The following is a 27,127-nucleotide window of genomic DNA, read 5'->3' as shown; positions in this document are numbered from 1 at the left end:
ATATTATTACACCAACAAGATGATTTAAAGCATGGTGTGAAGTGTGTTCTTAAAAAATTTGAGGAGACTGGAGAAATGGAGGGCAAAAGAAGTAGTGGCAGAAAACACAAGTCATGTTCTTAAAAAATAGAAAAACAAATCCAGCAAATGCCTGACACAGGCCCTGAGAGATGCATCTGGTCCTTCAGCTGATCCATCTACTGTTCATTGAAGACTCAGCAGAAATGGTCTCAGTGGAAGGGTGGCTGTCAAGAAGCCATTTTTAAGGAAGGAAAACGGGGAGAAAAGGCTGAGGGATGCCAAATTACACAAGAACAGAGTGTCTGCAGCCATCTCTAAGACACAACGGAGGCTCTGTTGTGGTTTGGGGCTCTATCTCAGGCAGTGGTGGAGATGTTAAAATTGATGGAATTATAGAATCGGAAAAGTACCATCAGATTTTGATCCACCATGCAATACCATTTGACTGGCAATGGCTTCGTTTTTCAGCATGACAATGATGCCAAGCACATCACCAGTGAAGAAAAGAAAAGAAACATGACATAAAATACAAGAACGCTTGCCTGAGAGACTTTAGGCTGTGTTGAAGAATAAATGCAGTCATGCCAAATCTTGGCTTTCAATGTTAGAATTGTACAAACTATATTTTTCCCTTAGATATTGTATTCCCATGCAAGTTTGTGTTGCACCTATTTCTCATTTTCCTTGCAAAACATAAAGGAATGAGTGGTTCTAGAAATGGTGGCACAAAACTTTTGCATAGTATTGTGTCTGCTTTTAGACAACAGCATCCCCTTTTCTTTGACTCGTAAAAAAGACCCAAAAAAAAAGGAAACTGTGGTTGTAGTGGCAAAGCTCATCTACAGTCTGGCTAATTGGCAGGTTAAAGCTTCCTGTCACTGATTTCCAACATCAGCAACAGCTTCTCTCGCCCTGCTTTCTCTTCTGAGAGGGTAAAACACCCTGGAGAGCTGCTCCCAGACATCAACACATCACTTTGCCAGAATTCCACACACACACAAACACATACAGCCAAGCAGACGACAGATGTTCCAAAATACCACAACAGTGCCGATGCAGGCTGGGAAAAGCCCTGTGAGGTTTACATTGCTTCACTATAAAGCTGCCTAGGGCTTTTACGGTTGACGTGAGCGACAAGCAGACTTTGTGAGTCAGGAATCAGGAAGACAAAGAATAAGGAAAAGTGTCCTAACACAGTGAGGTATTTGATTTCTTTTCATTTCCTCATTTCAAGTTGTGCAACAACTTCTTTTTTCCCTCCTGCGCTGCCTTTTATGAACGTTTGTATCAGTGTGGTTCAGGGCAAGAGAGGTGAAGGAGTCGTGTGTGGGAACTACAGCAGGAAGGAAAGCGCAGCTGGGAGTTTTTGCCTGGAGCGAGACAGACTGGAGGTCTGTAGCATAAAAGGAGGCAAAAATAGAGGCAACATAAAGAAGAAAAGGAGAGAGAAAGAAACGAGCAAGGAGTGCAGACGATGAAGAGAAGATGAGAGGACGTAATGAGCTTTGACAAGAAGTGAAAGTGGACTTCATGAGGAGGAGTAGGGTGGAGACAAGAAGATAAGATAGGGAAGGGAAACTTTCCTCCACACCCCTCTTGGGGGAAAAAAAGAAAAAGAAAGGATGGCAAGGCAAATAGCACAGTCACGCCACCTTAACTCATTTCTACACCTGTGCATTTTAAACATGTAGATTTAAATCTTCCTGTCAGAAATCACGCAGGAAGGCGGCCAGCTTAAACACACGATAATGAAAACCGGACCTGGACCTGCACACAAGCGCTGGCACTGCCTGAGACCCGCCACGCCAGCTGGACGGGGTTTTATTCAAATCTGTTGTAATAAGCAGAAGTGCGTTGTGTTGCTTCCGAGGACTTTGCTCTCCAACAGTGTGTGAGAGTTGTGCTTTCTGCACCCCCATCTGCACTCGCCACTCTCTCCCTCTGCTAACCTGTAATTTGATGTTTGTGTACATACCTGCACATGCACACCCACATGCTCTACTCTCTCTCTCTCTCTCTCTCTCTCTCTCTCTCGCTCTTGCTTATATGTACACTTGCACACGCTCTCTCTCGCTCTTCCTCTGAGCAGCAGGTCCCTGGAAGCAGCCAGACTGGTCACTGACTGCTGCTAGCACATGCTCGCTCTCAGCTCGGCACTTTCTTCAGTAGCTGCCAAGAGAGGAGGAGGAGGAGGAGGGAAAAGTGAGGCTGGAAGAAACAGACTGAAACACAGATAGAGAACAGAAAGAGAGAGAGAGAGAGACTTGGTGTGACTGCTTGCCTCTGCCTGGCTGACTGTGTGTGTGTGTGTGTGTGTGTGTGTGTGTGTGTGTGTGTGTGTGTGTGTGTGTGTGTGTGTGTGTGTGTGTGTGTGTGTGTGTGTGCGTGTGTGTGCGTGCGAGACTGGAGGGAGACTACAAGTGATGCCTCACACAGTCCCGAGCAGCACATAGCCAGGACTTTGCTCAGCTTTCTTTGCCCCCCCTATACCCCCCTCCTTCTGTTTCAATGATGAGAAGAGATCGCATCTTATTAGCTGTGACCCTCACGGCCGTCTTCTCCGCCGACCTCTACTTCATCCTCTTGCCAAAGATGCGGAGCAAGGGCCTGACATCGGGACACTCCTGCTCATGTGGCCCCAACAAACTCACCCTCCCCCCCAGCCAGGGGGGTCTGGCCACGCCGCAGCTCTCCAACTGGACTTCTGCACCACTCTTGGACGGCACCACGTCTGAGCCTGCGTACGGAGGCTCAAAACTGGTGAGGCTTTTCTCTCACCCTCTATACAACATCCAGACTCCGGCTCTGGGGCCAGAAGAGAGACTGCTGCAGGTGGAACAGCTGATTGACTACTATAGGAGGAAGGTGTCGCACTGGGAAAGGTCAGTTTCTGGTGTCATGTTTCATCATTCTAAATTAAGATAATGTTTGTTGTGACAATAATTCCACTGATTTTGCAATGCGTGACTTGACGGAGTTACTTCACTTTATTGTTAAATTGCGTGTTCGTTTTGGCTCAGAGTTCCCACTGTGGTAGCACGTGTTGAGGCTTGACTGTGGTCAGGAGGCAGGGTCAGTGACACTGGGGCCAAACCCACCCGAGGCACACACACAAACACATATCCATGAACTTGGATGCACTTTGTTCGTGGTGACAGGCATACACCCACAGACAGACATCCGGATCTGTAGACAATTCTGTGCGTCATAAAAACTCCAGTGTCATGTGGGCTGGGTCAGAAAACCCTGACAAACACGTCACTTCTGAGAGCCAGCATCTGGAACGGTTTCTTTATCAGCAAGCTGAACGTGTTTGTACAGGGTTTTCTGACCCAGCCCACATGCCACTTGGAGTTTTTATGCGCGTTGTCTGTCTGTCTGTCTCCCTCAGAGAGATATAGATATTGGGCTCTCACAGTGGAAAATAAGAAGAATTATGAGCAATGGATCTCCCCGCTGTGCTGCCTTACAAATGTGCACTAAAAAAAAGGCAGCTCACAGGCTTGTTATTGCAAAATATTGCAACAGCGTCTAAACATCACATCTACTGCATTCGTTGTGTGCATTCGTGACTTATCTGTTTCCCACAGTGTGTGTTTGGATACACGCTCTGCTGTCTGCACTTGTCCAGCGGCCTGATTACTCTGTGTCACGTCAAATTAAATGAATGAGGTGGTAGGAATGACAGAAAAACAAACTTCTATTCTTAGCGCTTTGCTCCATTATCTCATTTTGTTATCCGGTCTGTGATGGAGTTTGTTTGGGTGGAGAAATGGCAATCCCACTCACTGTGGTCAGCCCTTGTCATGTGGTGCCCCTCTTACCACAGACAGTATTTCTTTTGGTATCAGTTTATTCTTATTCCTACTTGGAGGGGAAAGGGGGCTGGGCAGTTTAGATTTGTTAAAACTCAATTTAGAAACAGTAAAAAGCCTGTATATAAGAGACTAATAAAACTTGGCTGACTATAAATGACTAATGGAGGCAGGAGTAAAGTGGTAAATAGAACAAGTACTTTATAACACAACATGTTTTTCTTTCCTTTGCTTTAAGCATGTCATCTTAGGTTCAGTGTAAGCATCTCTTTAAATCAGCTACTCTGTTGTTTTAAATAACATAGGATTAACAATGGCTTTACAGAAAATTGATGTGTTTACATATGTTAACCATTTATTTAGGGCTCTGATAATAGGGAGTTGACAGCATCCTGTATCCCACAGCTAACATCTGTCCTATGTGTTATTCGTCTTCCTCAGACATATGAAGCTCTACAGTCTGGCAGCGGCTCTGGCTAACATCACTGTGACTAATCATGAGGTGACCTACGACCCTGATACCAGCTGGCTGAAGTTCCACCTGGGAATAAACCGCTATGCTCTGTACTCCCGTGATGACCCTACTGTCCTTCAACTTATCAAGGACATGCAGAGCATGACAGTCATCAGTGCAGGTGAAGGTCAGATGGGATTTGGAGCGTCTAGCTCGATGATGTCAGGGAAAGATTATCGGCTTCCTGTGTTTATGCTGTACTGTCATATCCCTCATGGGGTCTAATTTTGTGAACTGGGTGGAATTTTACATGTAGTGCAGTATAATTGAATAAATATGCAATGAAAAACGCTTCTGTTAATATAGGACAGATGTAGGAAAGATATAATATAATATCAGTACAAGAGCAACCAAACAGCTGATTGTATTGTATTGTAAAGCTCCTTTACAGCACAGGACTCTAATGTTTTTTACAGTAAGGACTGTTCAGCTAGCGTTTTATGCAGATGGCAAATCTAGCACCCATTACTTTTCTGGAATTAGACAGGTACATTCCCTGCACTAAGTGTGCTAATTTATTACCTAACAAGTTCATTGTCTTACAGATTACACTCAAGATGAGAAAGCCCTAAAAGGAGCGTGTGATTGCACCCAAGGTATGACAACGTCATCGCCACCTGTAATGAGCCTTTTATCCATTCGGGGATTTGGGCTTTTATTTTCTTTACCTCATATCTCATGTTGTGCAACCGCATGAGTCTGATTTCTCACTAGCCTCTTTGTTTCTCTTTTTGTTTGTCTGCCTCTCTCTCACTCTGCCTTTTCTGCTTGGCAGTACCATGAGAGACAAACACACTGTTGCCTTTGTGATAGTGAGGATTTTTGGTTTTTCTATTGGCACCAAAATCCAGATTTGTCTTTCTGTATAAGACACTTTGCTCTGGGGGCAAATAAAACCCAGGAATTAGTCTGCGTTCAAAGGCAGAGCTCCTAATTAAGCGTTTGATGTCTTCACGCGCCGAGGGAAGCCAGCGTTTCTTACCACCTACGCTGCCATCTCCTACTTTACTTCTGAGCAGCACGCAAACCAAAGCTACGGATGGATAATTGAAAGTTAGTGACGTGCCAAACAATAGATGCTACTGAGCTGTTCACTAAGTAAGTGCTGTAAAAGTGTCGCAGGTAGAAATGTAAACATTAAGGAGGACAAATAGCTCATTATTGGTTTTATATGTTAAATTTTTCTCCCAGCTACGTTTCTTCTTCTTCCACGCTGACTTGTCTGACCTGTCTCGTCTGTGCTTTGTCAGCATCCCTGCGCAGTGAAGTGCATGGCCACACAAACATCACTCACTGCCAAGAAGAAACAAGCAACAAAACAATCGCTACCCCCCACAGTTTAAATTTAACCTTCTCATTATTTCACTCACCAAAGAGCGACATAATTCATCGGCCACAGAAGCTGTTTGTGCCAGTTGGATTCGCGTTGAGTCATTTCCAGAAATGGTTTTATATTATAAACCTTGCTTGATTGTTAACTATTAAGAACCTGGAGTTTCACTGAGCACTGTGGGGAGGGGGGTGCTTGTATGTGCTGATCTGGACTACTGCTGTGACACAATATGGAGCCAGTCAGAGAAAGCGCAGGGTGCATCCAATTACCTTATTACTCGGGTGAGGCCAGACAATGATTCACATTTTGCAAATCTAAAATCTTAAAATAATGAGTCAGTTTGCATGCTGCTCACTGTTTGCTTTTCCCTGGTCAAAAACATTGAGATAAGTGTGGAGTGGAAGTCATGTAGGGCAAATGTTGTGGTACAAAAAAACGTCTCGATCTTGCACCACACATCATGTTTCTGTGTGTCTTCCCACAGTGGTGAAGCCCAGCGGACATCACCTGAAACTGGCCCTGAAAATGCGCAACCTAGCTAAAGCCATGTTTAAACCAATGAGGTGAGGAAATCTAGTTGGTTATTTTCAGTTGGTGAAATCAATGAAATCACACAAAAACATGAAATGCTGAGTTAGGTAACATAGACTGTGTACTGTAATAGCATGCTATGTCATGTTCTGTGTGAATTTATGTCAGTCAAAAGCCTCGAGTTGGCCACCTGTAATGTCTTGATTATATATTGCAGAGTGTTGGAACTGACAGTTTGATCGCTCTGTGTGCGTGTGCGTGTGTGTGTGTGTGTGTGTGTGTGTGTGTGTGTGTGTGTGTGTGTGTGTGTGTGTGTGTCAGGCAGCAGAGGGACGAGGAGACTCCAGAAGACGTCTTCTATTTCGTTGACCTCCAGAGACACAATGCAGAGATTGCTGCTTTTCATCTGGACAGGTGCAGCCTCATTATCCCTCACTGTTTTCACGTCTTCTCGGTCATTGCTGTTAGACTGGGTAATTTTAGTGTCCTCTCACTGTGGTTATATGACTGCTTGGCTTGCTGGGGGTAATTTTAGTGTTGATTGCACACATGTTATTTTATTGATCTCAGTTACGTCCTTGTATATATAAAGGTACTATGACTGTTTTTGGAGGGAGGACGAATGCGACCAAATGGGAGGAAAAAAAGCTTATTTATCACTTTGATTCATTTTCTTTTTTTCTTAGTCAATTATCCAATTCATTTCTTGAGGGGAACGATAACATCTGATCCAGATTTCATTATAATCCATAAAAATGACCAAAAGCCAGCCCCAGCTTCCTCCCACAGTCAGAAGACTTGCATGTTAGGTTAATTAGTGAGTCTAAATAGCCAGAAGGTATGAATGTGAGTGACAGCTGTGGACAGATAGCCAGTCTATTGCAGTGCCAATACACTGCAATAGACTGGCTATCTGTCTGTGGTGTACCCTGCCTCTAGCTGTATGCCAGCTAGGCTCTGCCACCTCTGTGCCTCTAAATAACTTCAGTGACTGATGTCATCACAGCAGGCAGCATGGTGGTGCGATGATTTGCACTGTTGCCCCACACCAAGAAGTTCCTGGGTTTTAATCCACCATCTGGCCATGGCCTTTTTTGTGTGGACTTTCCACATTCTCACCATGTCTGTGTGGGTACTTCAGCTTCCTCCCACAGTCCAAAGAACATGCTATTAGTGGGGTTAGGTTAATTTGTGGTTCTAAATTGCCCATAGGTGTAAATGTGAGTGTCTGTGTTGGCCAGGATGTACCCCACCTCTTACCTTAAGACAGCTGGGGTAAGCTCCACCTTGGTTTGTGATTGGTTACACTAAGAATGTGAATATAGTAAACAAACAAGCTTAAAATCCGCATGGTTAGATGACAGTATTTGGACACTCAACGATAGACTGTATATAAAAGATGGATGCATGACATCACATTTTTTAACTTCTATTCCAAAGGCTCAATTTTGTTATTATGAAGCCAGAAAAAAATTGCATTTGAGGGAGGTGAAAAAATTCTTAGTTATCCCAAATGCTAGCTAGCTAGGCTAGCAAGCTGCATCCACATACACAAATGTTTGCTAATTAGTGCTAATTAATAAATAGCCTACTTGCATTAAAAATGCTCCAAAAGGTACTGCAAACATGGTCGAGAGATACATTTTAGTTACTTGAATAAGCTAAGAAGCACTTGGCAGATGTGTCTAGCAACTACAACTGCCGGTGTTAACATCAAAGTGTCATGTATCAATTTGTGGCTGGCAGTTTTGCGGACCCAAATTGCAGACATGCAGATGAAAATTAAAGAATTTGCCCCAAGTGACCTTTCACAAAATTCTTATTTTAGATTTTTCCATTTCCATGCTGAAGTTTACATCCTGATGTTAGGATCGGGTCTAAACTTTGTGAAACTCTTTCTAAAATGTATAAAACAAAAATCCTAAAATTGACCAAAAATGAATCCAATTTAATTCAGTTTTTTTCTATAGCGCCAAATCACTACAACAGTCATCTAAAGGCCCTTATGATTTTGTAAGGTCAAGACCCTATAATAATAATCCATTTTTAGATTTATGGATCCATCCATTATGTCTTAGAGAGAAAGTGATGAAATTAAAGAATCCTCAGAGACGATGTGGCAGCATTCTTGTAATAGCGAGATTCAAAAACATCCTTAAAATCCCAAACCGTCTCCAACAATTAAGTCTAAAAAAACAGGTCCCCCTGTGCGAACGAATGTATCATGGAGCCTCGAAAAAGATTGCAACATTTTGGCACACCCTCAGATTTCCCAACTTGCTGATCAGTTCGAACCACAGTGTTTGGACACAGATGAGGACACACTTATCTTTATGCAATTACACATTAGCTGAGGCGAGGTGATTCACTCATCTGAACTAGACGGTATCATTAACAGACCCACACACACACAGTGTTAAGTCACAGACAGAAAACAACTCCAGCACCACGTCAACAGCTCGAACAATTACTGTAATTACTCTCAAACAGTGCCTTTTCTCCTTATCTGCTCATACTTTATCAGTTATTCTTTAAAAAGTGAGAATGTTGTACAACTCCTGTTCCTGTTTTCTTTTTTTAAATTTTAATTTGCTATGTGTGTAATCTGTGGCAGTGTGTTGCCTCTCTCTCTTCGTTGTGTCTCACTTGCCAGAAGCCCTCATCATTATCACTCGCAATCAGGGGCTGGGGAATGCCAACCATTTTAGAAACAGCAATTCGGCATGACACGCTGATTGTTGTTTGATTACTATTTGCGAGACATGACTAAAACTCTGCCTCTGGGGAGTACAAGCTCTCGATAGTTTATATGAACGCAGCCAGCTGGATTACACAGCACGGCGGCTGTCAAGCGGACTCATTCACTGATAAGAATCAGTAAAATCAGTGAAAGTGGAGCGTGGGCTCCTGTGAGATGAGGATTTAAAGTTAGATAAGACTACCATCACCTTTGGAAGGTTTACACTGCATTAATATTTATGCCAGCACGAGCTGTCTCCCTACACGAGTAAAAGGTTTTCCTCTGAATCACATCAATATATTTTCTAGGATCCTAGACTTCCGGAGAGTTCCTCCAGTGGTTGGCAGGCTGGTGAACATCACTAGTGAAGTCCTAAAAGTAACCCAGAATGAAGACCTACGAGCTGTGTTCTTCACCTCCCCGGGTAAAAAAAACCCCCACATCAGTTCCTCAAAGTAATACCTTTAGATTAGACTCAACGGTTATGCCTGTATGTTAAATATAAACTCCTTTACAATAGTTCAAATACTTGATTGACACATGAATAGTGTTTCTCAGTAGCTGTGCATCTGATTGGGAGCTTGTTTATCTCTGCCCTTTGCATATCTTTGCAAACAAGCATGTCTGCGTGAAGCTAAGATGATCCGCGAGTTATTTTTTACTCAGTTTGATGTTTGTTTGTGTTTTTCCTTGCTGTTGATATGGCATCCAGCTAGAGGGAAAGGCAGAGCTGATTGGAAAGCATGTAATCGGAAGTGAACAGAAAAACTCATTTTGCATTCTTCCGTTTTTGTTCTGCTTCCCAAACAGCAAACAACACTTGTTTCTTTGCCAAGTGCCTGTATGTGTGCAAGACAGAATATGCAGCGTGCGGGAGCCCCGACCTGCTGGAGGGCTCCCTGTCCGCCTACCTGCCGGGACTCAGCATTGCTCCCCGCATCTCCATCCCCAGCCCGTGGATCCGTTCCTACACCTTCACCGGACGGGAGGAGTAAGACCTCGTTTTTTTTAATGCAGCACAAAACTGTTTAACTGCCAGCAAGCATTCTGCAAAATGGTGAGCTGGCGGTTGTTGATGGCAGTTGTTCAGCTTGAGGCTGAAGGGATGAATTTTTCAGCAGTTTCAAGACAAGCTGGTTGATGCACGAGCCAAATTCTTAAATGATTTCAGCTTTACTGACACCAGTTATTATGCAGAATGCTTGTAAATTCACTGGTAAACAGTGCATTCAAGTTCATTCTTGGCACACAGTCCACTGTTGCCTGCAAGATTTTAGACTTAAAGTCTGTTTTCCAGTGACCAAGCCTGTCATCAACTTAGGTTAGGCCAAATCTTGCCAACAGAGAACCGGTCCAAACATCACTTTAGTTATGAGAGTCAGTTTCATTTAGTTTATCCAGACAGGAAGCAATAAATTCCACATTTATCAGAAGCTCCTTAACCAACACACTCTTCCTGTCCTGCCTAGATTCCAATCAGTCAGCAATTTTTATGGACGATGATGTACTCTGTCACACTGCAAAGCAGCTAAAACCGCTCCCTTCAACCTGATAACGTTAAAATAATGAGACGCTTGTCTCAGAGTCTTTATCTTAATGCAGTCGAGAATCTGTGGAAGCTCACTGAGGACAAAATTAAGGCTCCATCCTGCAGGAACAGATGTCCTCAAGTCATTCCAAGAAAGTGGTGTCCATCACATCCTGCCGGTTTTTGAAAACTGGAACAATAATAATTTTCTGTATTTTGCTACTAATTGCTGCTGTGGTTACTGTTCTGTGACTCCGATCACAATTCTTTATAAAACTAACCATTTAAGTTTTTAATTCTGATATAGAATATTATAGTTTTGTTCACTTTAAACAGAAATAAGTAGTGGCGGTGGAATTCAGGAAAATATAATAATAATAAGACAACAATATTTCTGCTGTGTATATGCAGTTAATTTAATGGATATTTCTTGCTACTAAAACATGAGTGTCATTTTCCATAAATCAGAGTGCAAGATTTCAAAGACTCTTTTATTTACTATAGCATCCATTATTTTTAAGGCCTCCAAAGTCAGATTGCACAAGTCAAATGAAAACCACTTCCTGTTTTATATCATTAAAACACCTCAGTGACTTTGTCACACAAAATAAATGAGAGGCCTCCTGACTCTGTTATCTGGTTACATCATTGTAATAACATATTAACATTGTACTGTATAATGCATTTTAGAGCATCCTACATCCAGTTGATGCCTTTTAAAGGGAAGATTTTGCTTATTTTTGCAAGACTAACCAGATTCTGCAATTACCACAGGTCTGTAGAGTTATTACCAGTTAATTACATTTGGGGCCTTGTGAAATTAAAAAATGTGGCAAAGCAAGCACTAAACTGTTAAGATGTAAATAAAATAAAATACAGCATCTGTCTACTCAGTTCTGAATGCTTGCAGAGTGTTAAGAAATGAGGGAGGTAACACAGTGTTACACATCAACCCCTTTGTTTTGCTGGAGCATCACATTGAAAGTGAGCAATAAAAAGTTGTGGCTAATTTATTTTAATTGCTTCATTTTCCAAAGAATATTCTCCATCGGCTCCTTTTAATTTCCTCTCGTTTATGCTTCTTTCAAAAGGTGGGAAGTGAATCCTTTCTACTGCGACACAATAAAGCAGCAGTACCCCTATAACTCAGGAAACAGGCTCCTAAACATCATAGACATGTCCATCTTCGACTTTCTCATAGGTATTTCATTACCTCTGCATTATAAACTGTTCATGTAGCGTCAGATATTTTATATTGCGGAAATCTAGCTACACGTGTAGAGATTTGTTCCCCTCGTTAAAGTCACGCCTTCGTTACAGGGAACATGGACAGACACCACTATGAGATTTTTACCAAGTTTGGGGATGAAGGCTTCCTTCTTCACTTGGACAATGCCAGAGGGTGAGACAGAACCGCTGCTGAGCACTAAATGATGCTGCTTTTGTTCGCTGTCGGGGTTTAACGTGTATTGTTTATGCACCAGGTTTGGGAAGCATGCTAAAGATGAGATGTCCATCCTGTCTCCACTGTCCCAGTGCTGCATGTGAGTATGACTCAGTCTATGGAAGTTGTGTACATAAGGGCATAAGTAAAAAAAATTTAATAAAATCTGTGAAGGAATTAAGGAAACTAATTTCTCTTCTCCTGTTGATCGTGTGTTCTGCCCTGTCCTCTTACCCCCAGGATAAAGCAATCCACACTACTAAGGCTGCAGCTCCTGGCCCAATCAGAGTTCAGGCTCAGTGATGTGATGAGGGAGTCCCTGCAGGAAGACTCTTTAAGGCCCATCCTGACAGAGCCCCACCTGTTGGCCCTGGACCGCAGGTTGCACAAGGTCCTCCGAGTGGTCCACCGGTGCGTCCGGAGGCTGGGCAAAGACGAAGTGATCACTGAGGACTTTTTTAAATCCACAGTGACTCCCGAGGCTGCCACAGACGGGACGATGCAAAGGTAACAGAGGATGCGCTCGGCTTCTGGCTGCTCGGGAAGAGACTCGTATAAATAAGACTCGATAAATTTTTAGGAAAAAGCCGTGAGTCTTCATCACAGAAGGAAGGAATCTCTGACACCTTCACATTTTTAAATAAAGACCCTGTTTTTGTTTTTTTTTAATGAAATAAAATGAAGCTTTGTGAGTGGAAACTTACAGCATCTGATATGTAGAGCCACCACTGGATCAGCTTTTTTTTTTTTAATGATTGTTGGTTTACACTGTGGATGTGGAAAGAGAGCTCTGCGTGTCCGTGACATATAATCAGAAAATAAAGTCTTTATGTGATGATTCTGCAAGTTCTGAGGAGAAGTTATCACTTTAGAGCGGCAGACTGTGTGTGTGCGCGCTCAGCCATATGTTTGTGAGAAAAGTGCTACCTATTAAACAGCCACTTAGTTTACTCCACCCTGTTTTCCAGACTTGTAATCCTCCGTCTCATCAGAGTGTTTAAACAGCTTCACAACGTCACCGTCAGCTCCGCCAGGCAAGGATACAGAAACAGCAAACCCAAAACAATTAGCAAATATGCATTTCGTTGCACCACAGTAATAACTCTCACCCAAGCGGACTTGTGTGAGGTTTTCGTCTGAACATGTCAGAGCTTTGACCCGTTCATTCCCTTTGTTCTCCTCCAACTAACCTGATAGTCTGCGTTGCTCTGTGATGTAGAGTAAGATAAATAACCACAACTATTTTTAAGAGACTTTAGAGCCAAGTGGAGTCAGACTTGAGCTTGACAAAGCAGAAAGAGTGGCTGATAAGGATCCTTTACTTAAAACAGGCCCTCGAGCACAGGTAAATCCCTTCATACCGAAGCATTTTTACAATACGCCTTCTCTAAAAGCTTTCAGTGAATGAATGTCTAAAATAAAAGATTTACCAAAGGAAAGCACAGAGAGGATTTGCAAATAACCAGTAGCTAAAGTTTAGAGAAATATAAATGTTGGGTCATAGTGCCAAATACAACAATCTAACTTTAAATGTGCTCAGTTGAATAATATCTGCTAAAGACGGAGTTTTAAAAAGCTTGAGAAAAAAACAAATTTATTATAAACTGGACAAAATTCTCAAATGAGGAATGAAGAATTGTATCTGTTGTTTAAATTGTTTAATTTAGGCTTTTTCTTGTTGAGCAAATCAATGTTGTTTATTTTTCTGTGCAATACCTCCTCCTAGTGTGCAAATTTGATATTACATCTTTTTGAAAATACAGGGACATGGCGGGCAGGTGCTTTTCTTAAACTTTACTATTAGATATTTCGAGGTGTTGAACTGCTGGTTGGGTATTTTATGAAATAAAGGACATTCAAAGCTCTTCTTTGACTGGCTTTTGTTCTGTTCTCTGTGTCAACATGATCCCACACTGCTTCAAAAATGTTGCAACCCATGCTTGAAGGAGGCCGGTCCATGACTGATAGTGCTGCACTGTGTGTTTGGTACGTTTTCCCAGCATCGTATGTTTAAAAATTAAACCACTGGCTATCAGATTCTGATATTGAATGGTGGATCAAAATCTGACAGTACTTTTCTAAGGTCATAATTCCATCAGTTTGGATAGGATCTCCCACACCACTGGCTGATAATGCAGCCACAAACCATGACAGCCTCCACTGCGATGGCTGTAGACACTCACTGTAGTACCTCTCTCCTGACTACTTCCAACACCTTTGAGATAATTTGAACCAAAAATTTTAAAGTTGGATTCATCACTCACATCAGAGCTATTGTCACTGATTTTAGTGCAGCACTTGTGTAGTTTGGGATGCCTCGGCTTTTTCTCTCTTTCTTAAGAACACCTTCTTGACAGCCACACTTCCACTGAGACCATTTCTGATGAGGCTTCAGTGAACAGTATGAGATACATATTTTTCTTCCTATTTCTTATTAGGACACGTGACGTTCAGATACTGTTCATCTGCCGTAGGTAGCTTTTGAGTCAGCAATGCCTTCTTCTGTCCTCTATTTGTCAAGTTTCCTCAATGTTTTAAACACATTTGACACCATGCTGAGATATAGCAAGTTTCTGGGTAAAAGCTCAGCTTGTTGGTGCAAAAATACTATTGTACACCCGTCAAACTGTGTTTTATCTTGGACATTTTTCATTCAGTGAACTAAAGAAATGAGAACAGATTAAAAACAAACAAAAACAGGCTGCTCGTAACAAAATGCCCAGAATCTACAAGATTTTGAAAGTTATGTTATGTTGTGTAGACACGACACTGGCCAATCCTTTTAGTTTCATAGGTCCATGTTAAGTGGCTTAAACAAAACCACTCTTCTGAAAATGGTCAGGTATGAGGACTGGACTGGAAATGAGTGATCAAGCAGCCAAGAAGAACCCTGCACAGTATTGAAAGTCTGCAAAGGAAGAAGTCTGAGACAAAGCAGAGTTTCTTTTTTACTATTTTATTGCTTAAACTGCCATCTGGAACAATCTATACCAAAAGGATAAACATCTTTGCACATACAGGAGGTCAAACTAAATACAGGACAGAATAGAAAAAGAATGGTCCTCTTATAATCTGCAGCTCTCTGTGCTGCAGGCCTAACAAACTCACTGAAGGTCGGGCTAGCAGGAGTGACTGACTTCTACTGTAAGCCCAGGTTAGGTAAGCTAAGGCAAACTGGGACGACTGCAGTGTGGCTAAAAACGTTTTGGACTCAAACCAATGATGCAGCTATTTACACGAAAACAATATTCTGACAGAAAGGTGAAACCCTCACCCCTAACGGAGCCATTTCCCAGATGTGTTGTCAGTGGACACAAATCCACAGGTAAGCCACATCCGCAAGGTTTAACCTGAGGGTTAGGGGCATGATGATCAGATTTAAGCGTGAAGAAACATACACTCACATCCATGAGGTCTTCTCACCAACCTGACTACCCTGCAATCGGCACATAAAACCAAACACACATCTCAGCTGTAAGCGAGTACAAACGCTCTGAATGAGAACCAAAAGAAACATGATTACAGGTCATCTCTGCTAACAGACAGTGATGCAGGAATGTAGAGTCCAGAAGTCAACATCATGTGATTTGGTAAAGGTTTTTTTTTTGTCCGTTTGTTTGTTTTTTTTAAAAAGAAATATTTCATTTTATTATGGCATCTAAATAGTTGTGAAGCAGTTCAGCTAAGGAGTAACAAACCAAATATTCGACAGGGTTCCTGCGTCTGCAGGACTTTTTTTCCTTTCTTTTTTTTTTTTAAATACACACTTCCATTCATACCAGATCACTGGATGCCTAAAACATCATGCCAGGTAAGCATAGAGAACAGGTCACAAGCTACTCTGATGAAAAGACAGCCACCTTTTCAAATAGGCAATAAGCAATGACACTAGTTTTAAATAAATATCCGCTCGCTCTGCCTGTCAACTCGCCTGTGCCGAGCTGTGAAACAGAAATACTTCAGATGTCCTGAAAAGTCCTTTAAAACCGCTTTGTACTCCCCGCTTCGATAAACCTTTAATTATCCCTTTGATCTATTTAAAAAAGTTTTTACCCATGACATTTTACACAATACAATTACATACTGTTTCATCAGTTGACAAGAAGAAGCATTTATTTTTACTTTGTGGCACTGGACACCTAAAATAGAATTTATGGAAAAATAAGTGTTTACAAAAAGACAAAGTTCAACATATTTTTTTTAAACAATCACCATCACTCCAAACCATAAGTTTATCATTTAGTCAATGATAATAATATAACTAGGATCATTTTAACTATACTATAACATTTTGATTACAAACCATAGCAGAAGAGTGACCAAGTTATTTGGTATATACTAAAGAAACTGAATACTGAAATACACTTAATACTCTTTTTTTTTTTGTCTTCCTTTCTTTTTATTTATTTATTTATTTTCCTCAGAGTAGTCAAGGCAGTTCTTGTATGGTCGTCCTATTGATTAAGATGACTACAGGGTGATAACTACTTCCTGTTTGGAACAGAGCACGCATTGCATTCCCACGGCTATGCATCTTTGCATTGAATGACAGTAATCAACATTTGGCACTAGCCTGGTAGCTGCACAATAAAAAATATTTGTTGTACAAGCTCTCTCGAACTAAAAGAGACATTGTTTTCTCGTCGTACCAATCAAACGGTAACCAAAGTCGAGCATTAGATCTTCACGCCCTCTACAGTTTCTCGGTTCTGCTCTCTCTCTGTGTAGTCAAGCTAATTGATGTCCAAAAAAAAAAAAAAAAAAAGCCCGACAACAAAGGAAACTTTTCTTCACTTCAGTCTGCAACAAAAAAATAATAATTTTACTGAAAGCGCAATGTAAAGTCTGATTGTCTGTCTCATCAGTCTGAGAACCTTTCAGATCTCCCGCTTCGTATCGAAAAAAAAAGAAGCTTAATCAGCAAATATATATATATATAACATAAGTTACATGTGGTGTAACTGTGCCTACAAGGTAGCGTACAGCAGCTGGTACAAGCGCTGGTGAATGGCTTAAAAAAAAACAACAAAAAAACAAAAACAGTCACAGCAGCGTGACCGGTGGGAACAATAAAATGATTTGTGTGTGAAATTAAGAGTGGGAATGGGGGAACTGAAATCAGAAGAAGGTGACAGAAAGCAAAAAAAAAAAACTAACAAAAAAAGAAAAGCACTGGTGGACCCCTGGGTCTGAAAGGAGAGAAGAAGAGGTGGAGAGGGTGCGGCGGGGGGCGGAGAAGTGAGTGTGAGGAGAAATGCTCCCTCAGACAGACAGCGACACAAAGCTGTTGTACTGTTGGATGTTGCGTTTGAGGATGTCTGAGCAGGGACCCAGGACACGCTCAAAGCGAGGCCGATCGAGCTTGACGCACTTCAGGGGGCCGCGGGCAACCACGGTGGCGGCGCGGGGGCGGTTCATCAGCAGAGCAATCTCACCTGGGGGAAAAAAAAAACAAGTGTCACAGACTTAAAATTCAAAATTCATGAAAACATCCTTCAGTGTCACACACAGAGACATGTATACAGAAATAGTGTTGGTCATAGTCACAAAGATCTGTTTTTCCACCATTTTTAATGCTCCCTATCTTTTTTTTGTTACTTAAAATAAAAAACTACTGAGTTAATGGCATGACACATACTTACATACATGCATATGGGGCTGCTCGATTATGGCAAAAATGATAATCACGATTATTTTCACTGAAATTGAGATCTCGATTATTTGACGATATTTATTTAACAATAACAATGTATTGAATAATGACTTTAAAAATTGTCAAAAAATAATATAAAATAGTGTGCAAATACTGATAACAGTGCAAATGTTTGCAGTATAAAAAATAAATGAAAAATGTAAAGATCTATGTTTAGTGAACTTTGCAGTGTTGCTCTGTGGTGCAGCTACGACACTGTAGCAAAGTTTACACACTATGTCTACTTGATCCACGACTGACTCCGCGAACACATAATGTTTCCACACCACTGAAGTTTTTTTTTACCTCTCTTTTTAACCAGCAGCAGTCACTTTCCTCTCCAAATAACTTCTGCTTAGCTTTCCGAGCTTCCCTCGGGTCCTCTTAATCAGCTGTCCCCAACCCCCGGGCCTCGGACTAGTACCGGTCCGTGAGTCGTTTGGTACTGGGACGCGAGAGTTGAGGCTCAGGTGTGAAATGTATAGTTTTCAGGGTTTTTATCGGTTTTCAGCGTTATTTTGTTATTGTTTTTATCGTTTACTCGGTTTTCCTTGGTCTTTTCACTTGTGTTATGCATAAATTTTCTTTTTTTCGGTACCTGTACTAATTTTATTTTGTTGTATTTATCCGCGACATCTTAAAGGCTGGTCCATGAAAATATTGTCGGGCATAAACCGGTCCGTGGCGCAAAACAGGTTGGGGACCGCTGCTCTTAATTGTTGTGACACGTGTTCGAAATGCAGAGAGGTGCGCTCGATTTGCCACACGGAGCAGCGCGAGAGTAAAGCACGAGGGAGGGGCTAATAATCGGCTCAGTCATTTTTAATGATCGTTGAAAGCCCAGATCGTAATCGAGATTAAAATTCGATTAATTGAGCAGCCCTACATGCATTTATATGTAAAAGACTCCTATGTAACACTTTAGTTCTTACCAAAGTAGTCTGATGGTCCTAATCTCCCAACTTCCACAAACTCCTCATTCTCTGAGCGACGCTGCAACACAGCTGCAGAGCCCTGAAAACACACAAACATCAGCTTATCATAAAAGTGCTTTTAATACATTGATGAATCAAGACTGCGACTAATGAGGGTTTCAGTTGTTTAAACCAATGCTTATTTTGTTCAGTGGTACATTTTTATAAAAACTACAGTAAAGAAAAAACAAAAACGTTGTAACAACTTCATAACAACCTTAAAGCTAAATATGTTCATGTTGGAATAATGCAGATAAAGAAAAACTAAGCTGGAACTGAAATATTCCACAGTGTGGGATTATTCCATTTTTTCCTGTGAATTAACTTTCTGACACTAACCGATCATCTGTCAATCACATGCATGACCACAAGAGGGAGTGTGTGGAAAACAGAGGTCAACAACTGTAGAGCAGCTTTGCATGATTCAGTTTAAAATTAGTCATATTTATGTTATTTTGTAGCTTTGTGCGGCTCATTAGTTTATGTAAATATGGCAGAAAACCAGGAAAAGCAGGAGCAGACAAGGTCATTCAACTCATTGACAAATGTTTGATAAAGTAGCCATTTACATTTACAGAAATGTAAAATATTGCTTGCTGCCAGCATTACAAGATATAGAAACCAGGTAACCAAAGGAAGCTGAGCAAAAATTCACCTATGATCCTACCCTCTCGCTGCTGGCATGCTGCTAACACTAATGCTAAACATACTGGTGTGCACTACCAGCAGCAAGACATACTTTGGCCAAAAAAAAAAGAAAAGAAAAGAAAAAAAGATTTCAACTGCTGGATATATTTAAAGTGTTGTCTGGGCGTACGCTGCTGTCACACAGCTCTTTCTGAAGAGGAACTGAAGCCTCCATCTCTCTTAAAGTCGTCAGACTTTGATGAAAAAGAAAGCAGTAATTTAACACTGCTGAACACAAAGCTGCTGAAGTTTGTTTGTGTGACTTTAAGATATGAGCACAATTATTGAGTATCGCACTAAAAGCTGTTAAACATCAGAGCTGCACAGGAAGCCAGTGTTTGCCAAAGTTAGTTTGGGTCATTTCTGGAATCTGGTTGCTTAAAATAAAGAAAATATGAAAAAAGTCTGCGTGACACCAAGCAAAGCGTTGAAAATACAGCCCACAACTAACCAAACTAACACTTTCATGTATTCCTGTCACCTTAACAACTGAAAGCTCAGTGAATTACATTAGCCAATCATGTCACAATAGGAAAAGGAAATCCTGTTGTTTCCTAGGGAGGGCTCATGTGACCTAATTAGTACACGCACAGGTCAGAGGTCTGGGGGCAACATAACGATGAGAGACAACCACAGAGTGTAGAAAAAGGACTGATTCATAACCAACAGAGAAGTAGAGAAGTGCGTGTTCATGTCATTTTACGTGTTTCCGTTACATTCAAATGCTGAACAGAAATCCAGCTGAGTGTGTCTTCTCCTGTCCTGCACTTCACACTCATGTACATATTTATCTGTTTCCGTTTCCAGAAAACATTGTGATCAGAAAATATTGAGTTTAAAGACACTAACTACAAGGGGAAACTGCTAACATAGTAATGCACTGCACTGCTGAAATTTAGATTTTAGATTTACCTCTAAGATGATGAAGAACTCATCTCCGGGCTCTCCTTGCACAACAATCTTTTGTCCATCCTCAAACTGGACAGGCTCCAAGGCATCGGCGACTGTCAGACGCTCCCATTTGTCAAGCGACTCTGAGGAAGGAGAGCAGAGCAAAGTTTAATAATGAGACATAATGATGACAGAATAAAAAACAAACCAAAAAAGAAAAAAATCTTCTGAAGGCCTGAACCTGTTACTGTTTTTCTTTTAAAAGTGAGATATTTTTAAAGTTCTTTTCAGGTTATTTTAATCTCAGCAACAGACACAGGTAATGCGCTTCCCTTCCTCTGCTTTAATTTCTGATATGGTTAATTTAAAAACAAGTAACCCACCTAAAATGGAGACTTTTCTGAGGAATTCCTCATACATCTTCCTCTTTCTCAAAGTGCTTCCCTAAAAGAGAAGGACATTTTTTAAAAGTGTAAATGCTTAAAAAGAAAAAAAACAAACAAACATAGTGTCAAGAATATGCTGGTGGATTAGAAGTGTGAACATGAGAACGATGGCACACCTATAAGAAGAAATTAGCTCAATACAACAGCAACAGAAAAAAAGAGCAAACAGTGAATCTACAGTACAAGAATAGATCAAAAACATTTCAACTTCAAGCTTTAGAAACGCTGGTCTGCAGCCGCACATCTCCTCACCATAAGTATTCTCCTGTAGCTGTCTCTGTCGATGCCCCACAGTTTAACGTTGGTCTTGGCTCTGACAGTAGCCGCTCTTGGGGTGCCGTAGATCAGTGCCAGCTCTCCAAAGCTGCCACCTTCCCCTATGCTGGTCACCCATTCATTGTTCACATACACCTACCGGATTGGAAAAGGGACAAACCAAAATAAATACTTGCAAATGTTAAATGTGATTTTAAATGAGTCATTTAACAGAGCTACTTGACAATCCAAACACTCACATCCATCTCTCCTTGGTCGATGACGTAGAAATTGTCACCTTCGTCACCTGAGGGCATAAAGCCGAGTCAGTTAGCATGACAGAAAGCAGTTCTATGATTTTGGTTAATGCTTTTTTGTGATCAATGCTGACAAGCTGTAATCATACCCTGCAGAATAACTGTTTCCCCAGCAATGTAGGTGACTGGAAACATTGCATCAAATATGTCACTAAATAAAGAAAAGAAACAGAGAGGTGAGCCAGTCATCCAAATCATCCCCACGAATATACTTTTTGAAAATTATAAAAAATATTAAGTCTGGTACCTCCGCTCATTGTCATCCAGGTGTGAGAAGAGAACATTCTTTTCAATAGCTTTGGCCAAGGCAGCCATTGTTTTGTAGTCTTTTGGAATGACCTTAGGAATCAAAAAGAAAGCAATGTCAGGATGCTGGCACAAATAGAAATCATATGTGCCATAGCGTCGTATCTGCTGTATGCATTTACCTTTCTGACATATGAGGCAGCATCCTCCTCTGTGTAAACCTCTGCGCTGAAGGCGCCTCTCCGCCGGCGGCCCTTTACCACGGGGTTCATGGGCGGAGACACCTCTTCATCACGAGAGTCTGAACGGGAACTGCTGGCCTTCTGCTGGTTCTGAATCTGCTTGGCCTCCTCCTAAATAGGAGGGACAGGACTGAGTCAGTCAGGGAAACAAGATTTATACAGTCACAACTAATTGTATGATAGAAAGCAACGCATCCTACACTCAGGACTCATGGTAATGTTTTCCTCCAGCATGCATCAGATGGGTGTGTTCCTCTATTGCAGACACTACACTTTTGATTTATATGCAATTTATTTGGACAGCAGTTCACATGAGGTGAAATCAGTTTGTTGCATTTGGTTGAATCTGAGCACACAAAAAGCCACTGTGTACCCCTACACTCATCCTGTTGTTTCTATGAGCAGTGAAATGATCAATACGTTTTATTGTCCCAGTTCCACTGGCAGTCACATGTGCACAAGCCACACTTTCCCCTTTCCATCGTTCTGAGGTCGATTTTTGCTTCATCACTCCATATAACACTGTGAAATCTATGAGTTCCACTCTCGCCCTTTTGTTTTTGTAATCTGGACTGTAGCCTTTATGTTGTGATGATTTCACTGGGTCTGAAAATTTTAATAAATCCTGAGAGGTTTTGGTGCAGCCCATTATCCAGTTGTTCCTGTGTACGTAACAAGATTTTTAACGTTTTTTGTTACAGGCAGTACAACTTTGAAACATATGCATTTCAATAGGAAGTATGTTTCCTGTTTGCACCATGCATGCTGCTGAGACTCTTCAGAAGGAATTCATGAAACCACATTCTTTTTATAACAAACACTAAGTATTTGTATTGCCCAAAACTGAGGCCCCTAGTGTATAGAAACACACAAAAAAAACCAGACAAACAAATTGAGTTTAGAAAACCAACAAAAGTAATTAATATTGTAACTATTTTATGAAATTGTGTTGTCTGGTCTTATTTTAATCATGTGCTGGACAGAAATCTAGACTAGCCATGGAGTTATTTGAAAAAATAAACTAAAAAGAGTCGTCTTTCCCATGCAAATTACATCAACAGTTTCTCTTTTAGATCTAATAGTTTATTTGCATTTGGCTATCATTATTTTGTTACTCTTCATATTGCCAAGACAATTAAACTCATTCTAGGTCGAATAAATCATCTCTAAATCACCTCTGGGCTACTCCTGAGCTCTTTTCAGCAATGAAAACAATGAAATGACACGGCTCAAGAAACACTTTGGAGCCAAGCGTCCGATTACTTTTTAACCTTTTATAATTCAATATTGACAAAAGCCTCATGTGACAGACTGGCGACCTGTCCAGGGTGCACGCTGCCTCCCACCCTGTGGCAGCTGAAATAGTCCACAGCCACACTGCCATGGTGATTTGGATAAGCGAAAGAAAATAGATAAAAAGATGGACGAAAGCCTCAAATGTTCTGAATGTTGAACGTAAATAACTGCAAACCTGAAGAAGAAAAAACTCTGAAACTGTCCATCTATGTATGATCATGACTACAGTTGAAGAAAATAATAATATAAGATAAACAAAATAGTAGCTAAGGTATTATTTCATTTTCCTGTCTCTGGAAGATAAAAATCTGCAAAAGATCTGACAGTAACCAGACTACTAATTAATTGTTTTACTTATTCTCTGTTCCTTCATATGAGCTATTGCTGACTCTGGCTGGCAATATTTTACTAATATTTAGAGTAAACTATAGCATCCACTTCTCAAAGAGTTTTCTGGAAGTCTGTTCTCCAAGTGTGCATGCACATTTGGTGGGTCTAAATATTTTTCCACAAGATGTGCTTTGAAAAAAAGAAAGAAAGAAAAGAAAGGGGAAAAATGTATAATATAGGGCTTGTCTGTTTTCCCCCATTGCATGCTGAAAAAATTAAAAATCAAGAACCAACTGTAAATAGAAAAAGGTCAATGTGGGAGGTTAAGTGCTGTCAGCCTGCTGGACCAATAGCTAATCATTCTGCTTTAAAGTGCTATGAATTTTGGCGTCACTGTAAGTGACACAAATCAGAAGGTAGGTTACAGTAACTGGCAGTAGTACAGTCCAATACAAGGGTATAAGATGCCCACCCATCACTGACAAATGGCTTGCATTTGTCCAAGACACAAACATACATTAGCACACAAACCTTCTCCAGCCTCTCAAAGTACTCCCTGAGGAAAGCCATGGGCCTATCTGGCCTGGAGGTGCACAGCTGGACAATGCAGTCCTTCAGCAGCTGTTGAATGTTGTGTTTCTGCACGTACTGCTCACACTCCCTCAGGCTCCGCTCCTCCTCGCTGCTCGTACTTCCAGATGCCATGACGACAGCCGCAACCCTGCTCTGTGACCTCTAACCTTTGTGCTGAGAGGAAAGGAAAAGAAGCATGGTGTCAGATCATCAGCGCACAACACTGAGGACAGAGAGTGACACGGGGTAAAAGAGCCTGAGCGTCTCAATGTGAACTGGACACACAGAAAAATGTGAGAATGTGAGAAAAATGGAGCCGGAGTGAGAAAGCACAGCATGTTGTTTTTGTCACTATGGAACCCGAGTGCTCCTAATTGTCTGGAGCGAAAAATGGTCATATGATGTGATCACACACAGGCAGACACAACAAAACTAAAACAAGCACACCGTTTTTCTTGGTTTTATTTACACAAAACAGTTCAAGTTTTTTTCCCCCAGACTGAATTAAGCCCTCTATCAATGACAGAGCAGCTGGCTAGGGCTGAAACATTATCATAGACAAGGCCTAAATTTAGACGAATGGTGAAATGTGAAACAGGCCAAAAGCAAGCGCACATGATTGAGGTTTCAACATTTCACGCCACAATACTGGTGCTGAGCAAGACAGCCTGACAGCTCCTTAGATCATCTGATCAGCCTCTGTGATATAAGTTTCTTCAGACAGCTCTGAGCTTGATCTGGCTATGTAGTCTAAATCAGGAAGGCCTCTAAAGTCCTGATGTAACCCATCTCTGCCATTTAGAAGGGTAAATGAGTAAACAAGTCCTGCGGAGTGAGAGTACAATCTATTCTGTGCCTGCAAGTGTATCGTGCATGTGCATCAGTATAATAGGATTCGGATAATTTCTAATCTGACAAGGCCCAGGGGAGATTACTAGCCATGTTATCAAAGATGAAGCTCGCACAGCCGTTATGCACAACTAACTACGCTTGTAGTGGAAACTTGGCAGGCTTGCTTTAATCTAAACCCAGCACAGGAATAACTATGTGGTAAACGATACTGTTTTCGGACCAGGTGGTATAAATTAAGAGCTACGGCAACCTCTACTAGGAAAGCTCTCCTGTCTTATGCAATAAGAAAGTCTTACTTTATTTGAAATGTCGTAAAATAGTTATTTATATTTAAATGTCGATTCTTTGAATCAGCTACTATCCTGCAGCATCGCCTAAAACTAACTATGCAATTAAACAAAACAACAGCGAGGCACAATGACCTTGCTAAACAGCAGACAAATGAGCATAGCTGATGATGGATTGTAATAACGCATTTAATGGTTTAAAAAGTGGCGAAATACCACCGTTAGAGTAAATATGAAGCAGATGCCCTGTCTGTAACACTGTCTAGGTCAGGAAGGCTTCGCGAGAAAGCTGACGGCTGCAGTCAAGTAACTTACACGAGCAGATTAATGCTAATAAAACGAGCAACCCGACATATGAAGAAGCAGCAGAAAACTCCTCAAATGAGCAACACGCGTATCAGAGGATTGCTAAACTACCTTCGGCCTAGTTTATGTATGTCAGGTTTGATGCCTAGCTCGCTAGCTCCGTGCAAAGGCAAAGCGCTCCTCCAATGACGCCATCTTGAGTTCTAGCATAAACAAACGAGAGACGGAGGAAACAAATTTCACCTATACAGAGGTCATATGTTCCGCGAACCAAAACAACACGAATACTCACAAGAAACGGTAAAATCCTGCCGAGCCTTTAAACGGTGACTCGGAATGTAAGATATTTCTCAAAGCGCACCGTTACCAGATCTTCCTCCTCTTTTCGATTTTTTTCCCCGAGCCCTGGACCGCTGCCCCACCGGATACGGCTGAGAACCAATCAACAGCCGTCACTGACGTCAATTCTCTTCGTTCTGACATGTGAGCCGGTAACCCGTGGCAACCTTAAAGGAGACCGCACGGAAATCGTGACGTCAAGGAAAAGGCAAAGAAATTGATTAATATTTGATTTCAAAAAGTGGTCGTGGTGGCAAAAGCAACAACACTACGAACCCCAACTACAAGAACAAGTCTTTCATTTAACTTGTAACGGTAAACAACTTTAAAGAAGTAGTATCAGAAGCTGAAGCAGCTACTCATTAGGGAGAAAAATGTCTCATATGAATGTTATTCGTTATTTTTTACAGATATAGTGTTATACCTTATTGGGTAATTCAGTAATACTGCATGTATCCACAGATGATATTGTGATAGTGATCTATGGTGAGATTAGGGAGCAGGTGGAAAAGAGCACGGAGAGGTGACCATATAATCTGGAGGAAAGGGGAATGAAAGTCAGTGAATAAGAGGACAGGTGTAACAGTGAAGCTGCAAGGAGCAGAGATAGTGAAGGTAGAGTGAGTTTAAATAGCTGGGGTCAACGATCCAAGGCAAAGGACAGTGCACAAGAGAGAAGAAGGGCAGGGTGGGGTGGGTGGAGATGAGTGTCAGGGATGATTTGTGACAGAAGGAGCAAGAGTGAAAGGGAAGGTTACAAGATTTCAGTGAAACCTGCTATGATGCATGATTTTGAGATGGTGACAGTGACAAAAAAGACATGAGACTGAGCTTGATGTGGCAAAGGTGAAGATTTTCAGTGGGAGTGACCTAAATTAAATGCTATTATATGCTGAACATGGAGGTGCTGCTGGGCAGGAAGAAAAGGAAAAGACTTCAGAGGAGGTTCATGGATGCAGTGAAGGAGAGCATACACAGGGTTGGTGTGACAGGACGCTAGGGATAAGGTACAATGGAGGGAAATTTATTTTATTTATTATTTATTTAACAAGATTACTGCATGAATACATTGCCCTGAAATAAAATCAGTGAAATGTTCATACATGTTTGGGTACTGACATCACTTTCAGGTCACATTTGTATATAGGGCTTTGGAGTTGAGGTCACGCAATGCATTGTGGATATAACCCTTATTTCAATGGAACCGTGTGTCACTTTAATGCGGGTTTTTTTTTTTAAATAAGAAATGTATTAATTAATAGGCTTCCTGTTTCTAAACTCTGTTGCTGTTTCTTTTGCAAGACTGGGCTATTTATTCACTATTTCAACATCAGTTAAGTATTTAAAAGTCTGAAACTGATGCCAAGTGTGCCACTGAATTTGAAAGCTATTGCTGTCAAAAAGAAAAAAAATCCCTTATTATCATCTATTAAATTAAAGCAGGAAGTCTGCACTTCAACTTCATCTA

General features: G+C 41.2%; 2 protein-coding genes across 2 annotated transcripts; one reads left to right on the top strand and one right to left on the bottom strand.

The window, feature by feature from the left end:
- Positions 1–2,529: 2,529 nt before the first annotated feature.
- On the top strand, positions 2,530–13,783 carry fam20a (FAM20A golgi associated secretory pathway pseudokinase; the record flags this gene model as incomplete). The annotated part of the gene is made up of 11 exons (XM_080873665.1): positions 2,530–2,903; positions 4,278–4,471; positions 4,896–4,946; positions 6,168–6,246; positions 6,536–6,628; positions 9,263–9,378; positions 9,765–9,945; positions 11,574–11,683; positions 11,803–11,884; positions 11,967–12,026; positions 12,167–13,783. 11 exons carry the CDS (start codon positions 2,530–2,532, stop codon positions 12,435–12,437), a joined length of 1,611 nt encoding a protein of 536 aa, XP_080729791.1. The 3' UTR covers positions 12,438–13,783.
- A 2,879-nt stretch (positions 13,784–16,662) lies between these two features.
- LOC308390930 (cAMP-dependent protein kinase type I-alpha regulatory subunit) lies at positions 16,663–25,771 on the bottom strand. Its single transcript, XM_080873297.1, has 11 exons — positions 25,613–25,771; positions 23,834–24,049; positions 21,617–21,787; positions 21,436–21,527; positions 21,278–21,339; positions 21,132–21,178; positions 20,869–21,027; positions 20,554–20,614; positions 20,192–20,313; positions 18,551–18,632; positions 16,663–17,361 (listed from the first exon to the last, which is right to left on the bottom strand). The coding sequence occupies exons 2-11, from the start codon at positions 24,005–24,007 to the stop codon at positions 17,189–17,191; spliced, it is 1,143 nt and encodes a 380-aa protein (XP_080729423.1). The 5' UTR covers positions 24,008–24,049; positions 25,613–25,771; the 3' UTR covers positions 16,663–17,188.
- Between the last annotated feature and the right edge of the window lie 1,356 nt (positions 25,772–27,127).

Source organism: Rhamphochromis sp. 'chilingali' (assembly GCF_963969265.1).
Source record: "Rhamphochromis sp. 'chilingali' genome assembly, chromosome: 22".
In the NCBI taxonomy this organism is placed as follows: Eukaryota; Metazoa; Chordata; class Actinopteri; order Cichliformes; family Cichlidae; genus Rhamphochromis; species Rhamphochromis sp. 'chilingali'.
The sequence above is the reverse complement of the archived record's forward strand: the minus strand, read 5'-3'. Positions and strand labels throughout refer to the sequence as shown.

Coding starts and splice junctions, on each gene's coding strand:
- LOC308390930 (XM_080873297.1), bottom strand. CDS start 24,007: ATGGCATCTGGAAGTACGAGCAGCGAGGAGGAGCGGAGCCTGAGGGAG. Junction 21,340..21,435: donor CTGGATGACAATGAGCGGAG/GTACCAGACTTA, acceptor TTCTTTATTTAG/TGACATATTTGATGCAATGT. Junction 21,028..21,131: donor TCGACCAAGGAGAGATGGAT/GTGAGTGTTTGG, acceptor CCAATCCGGTAG/GTGTATGTGAACAATGAATG.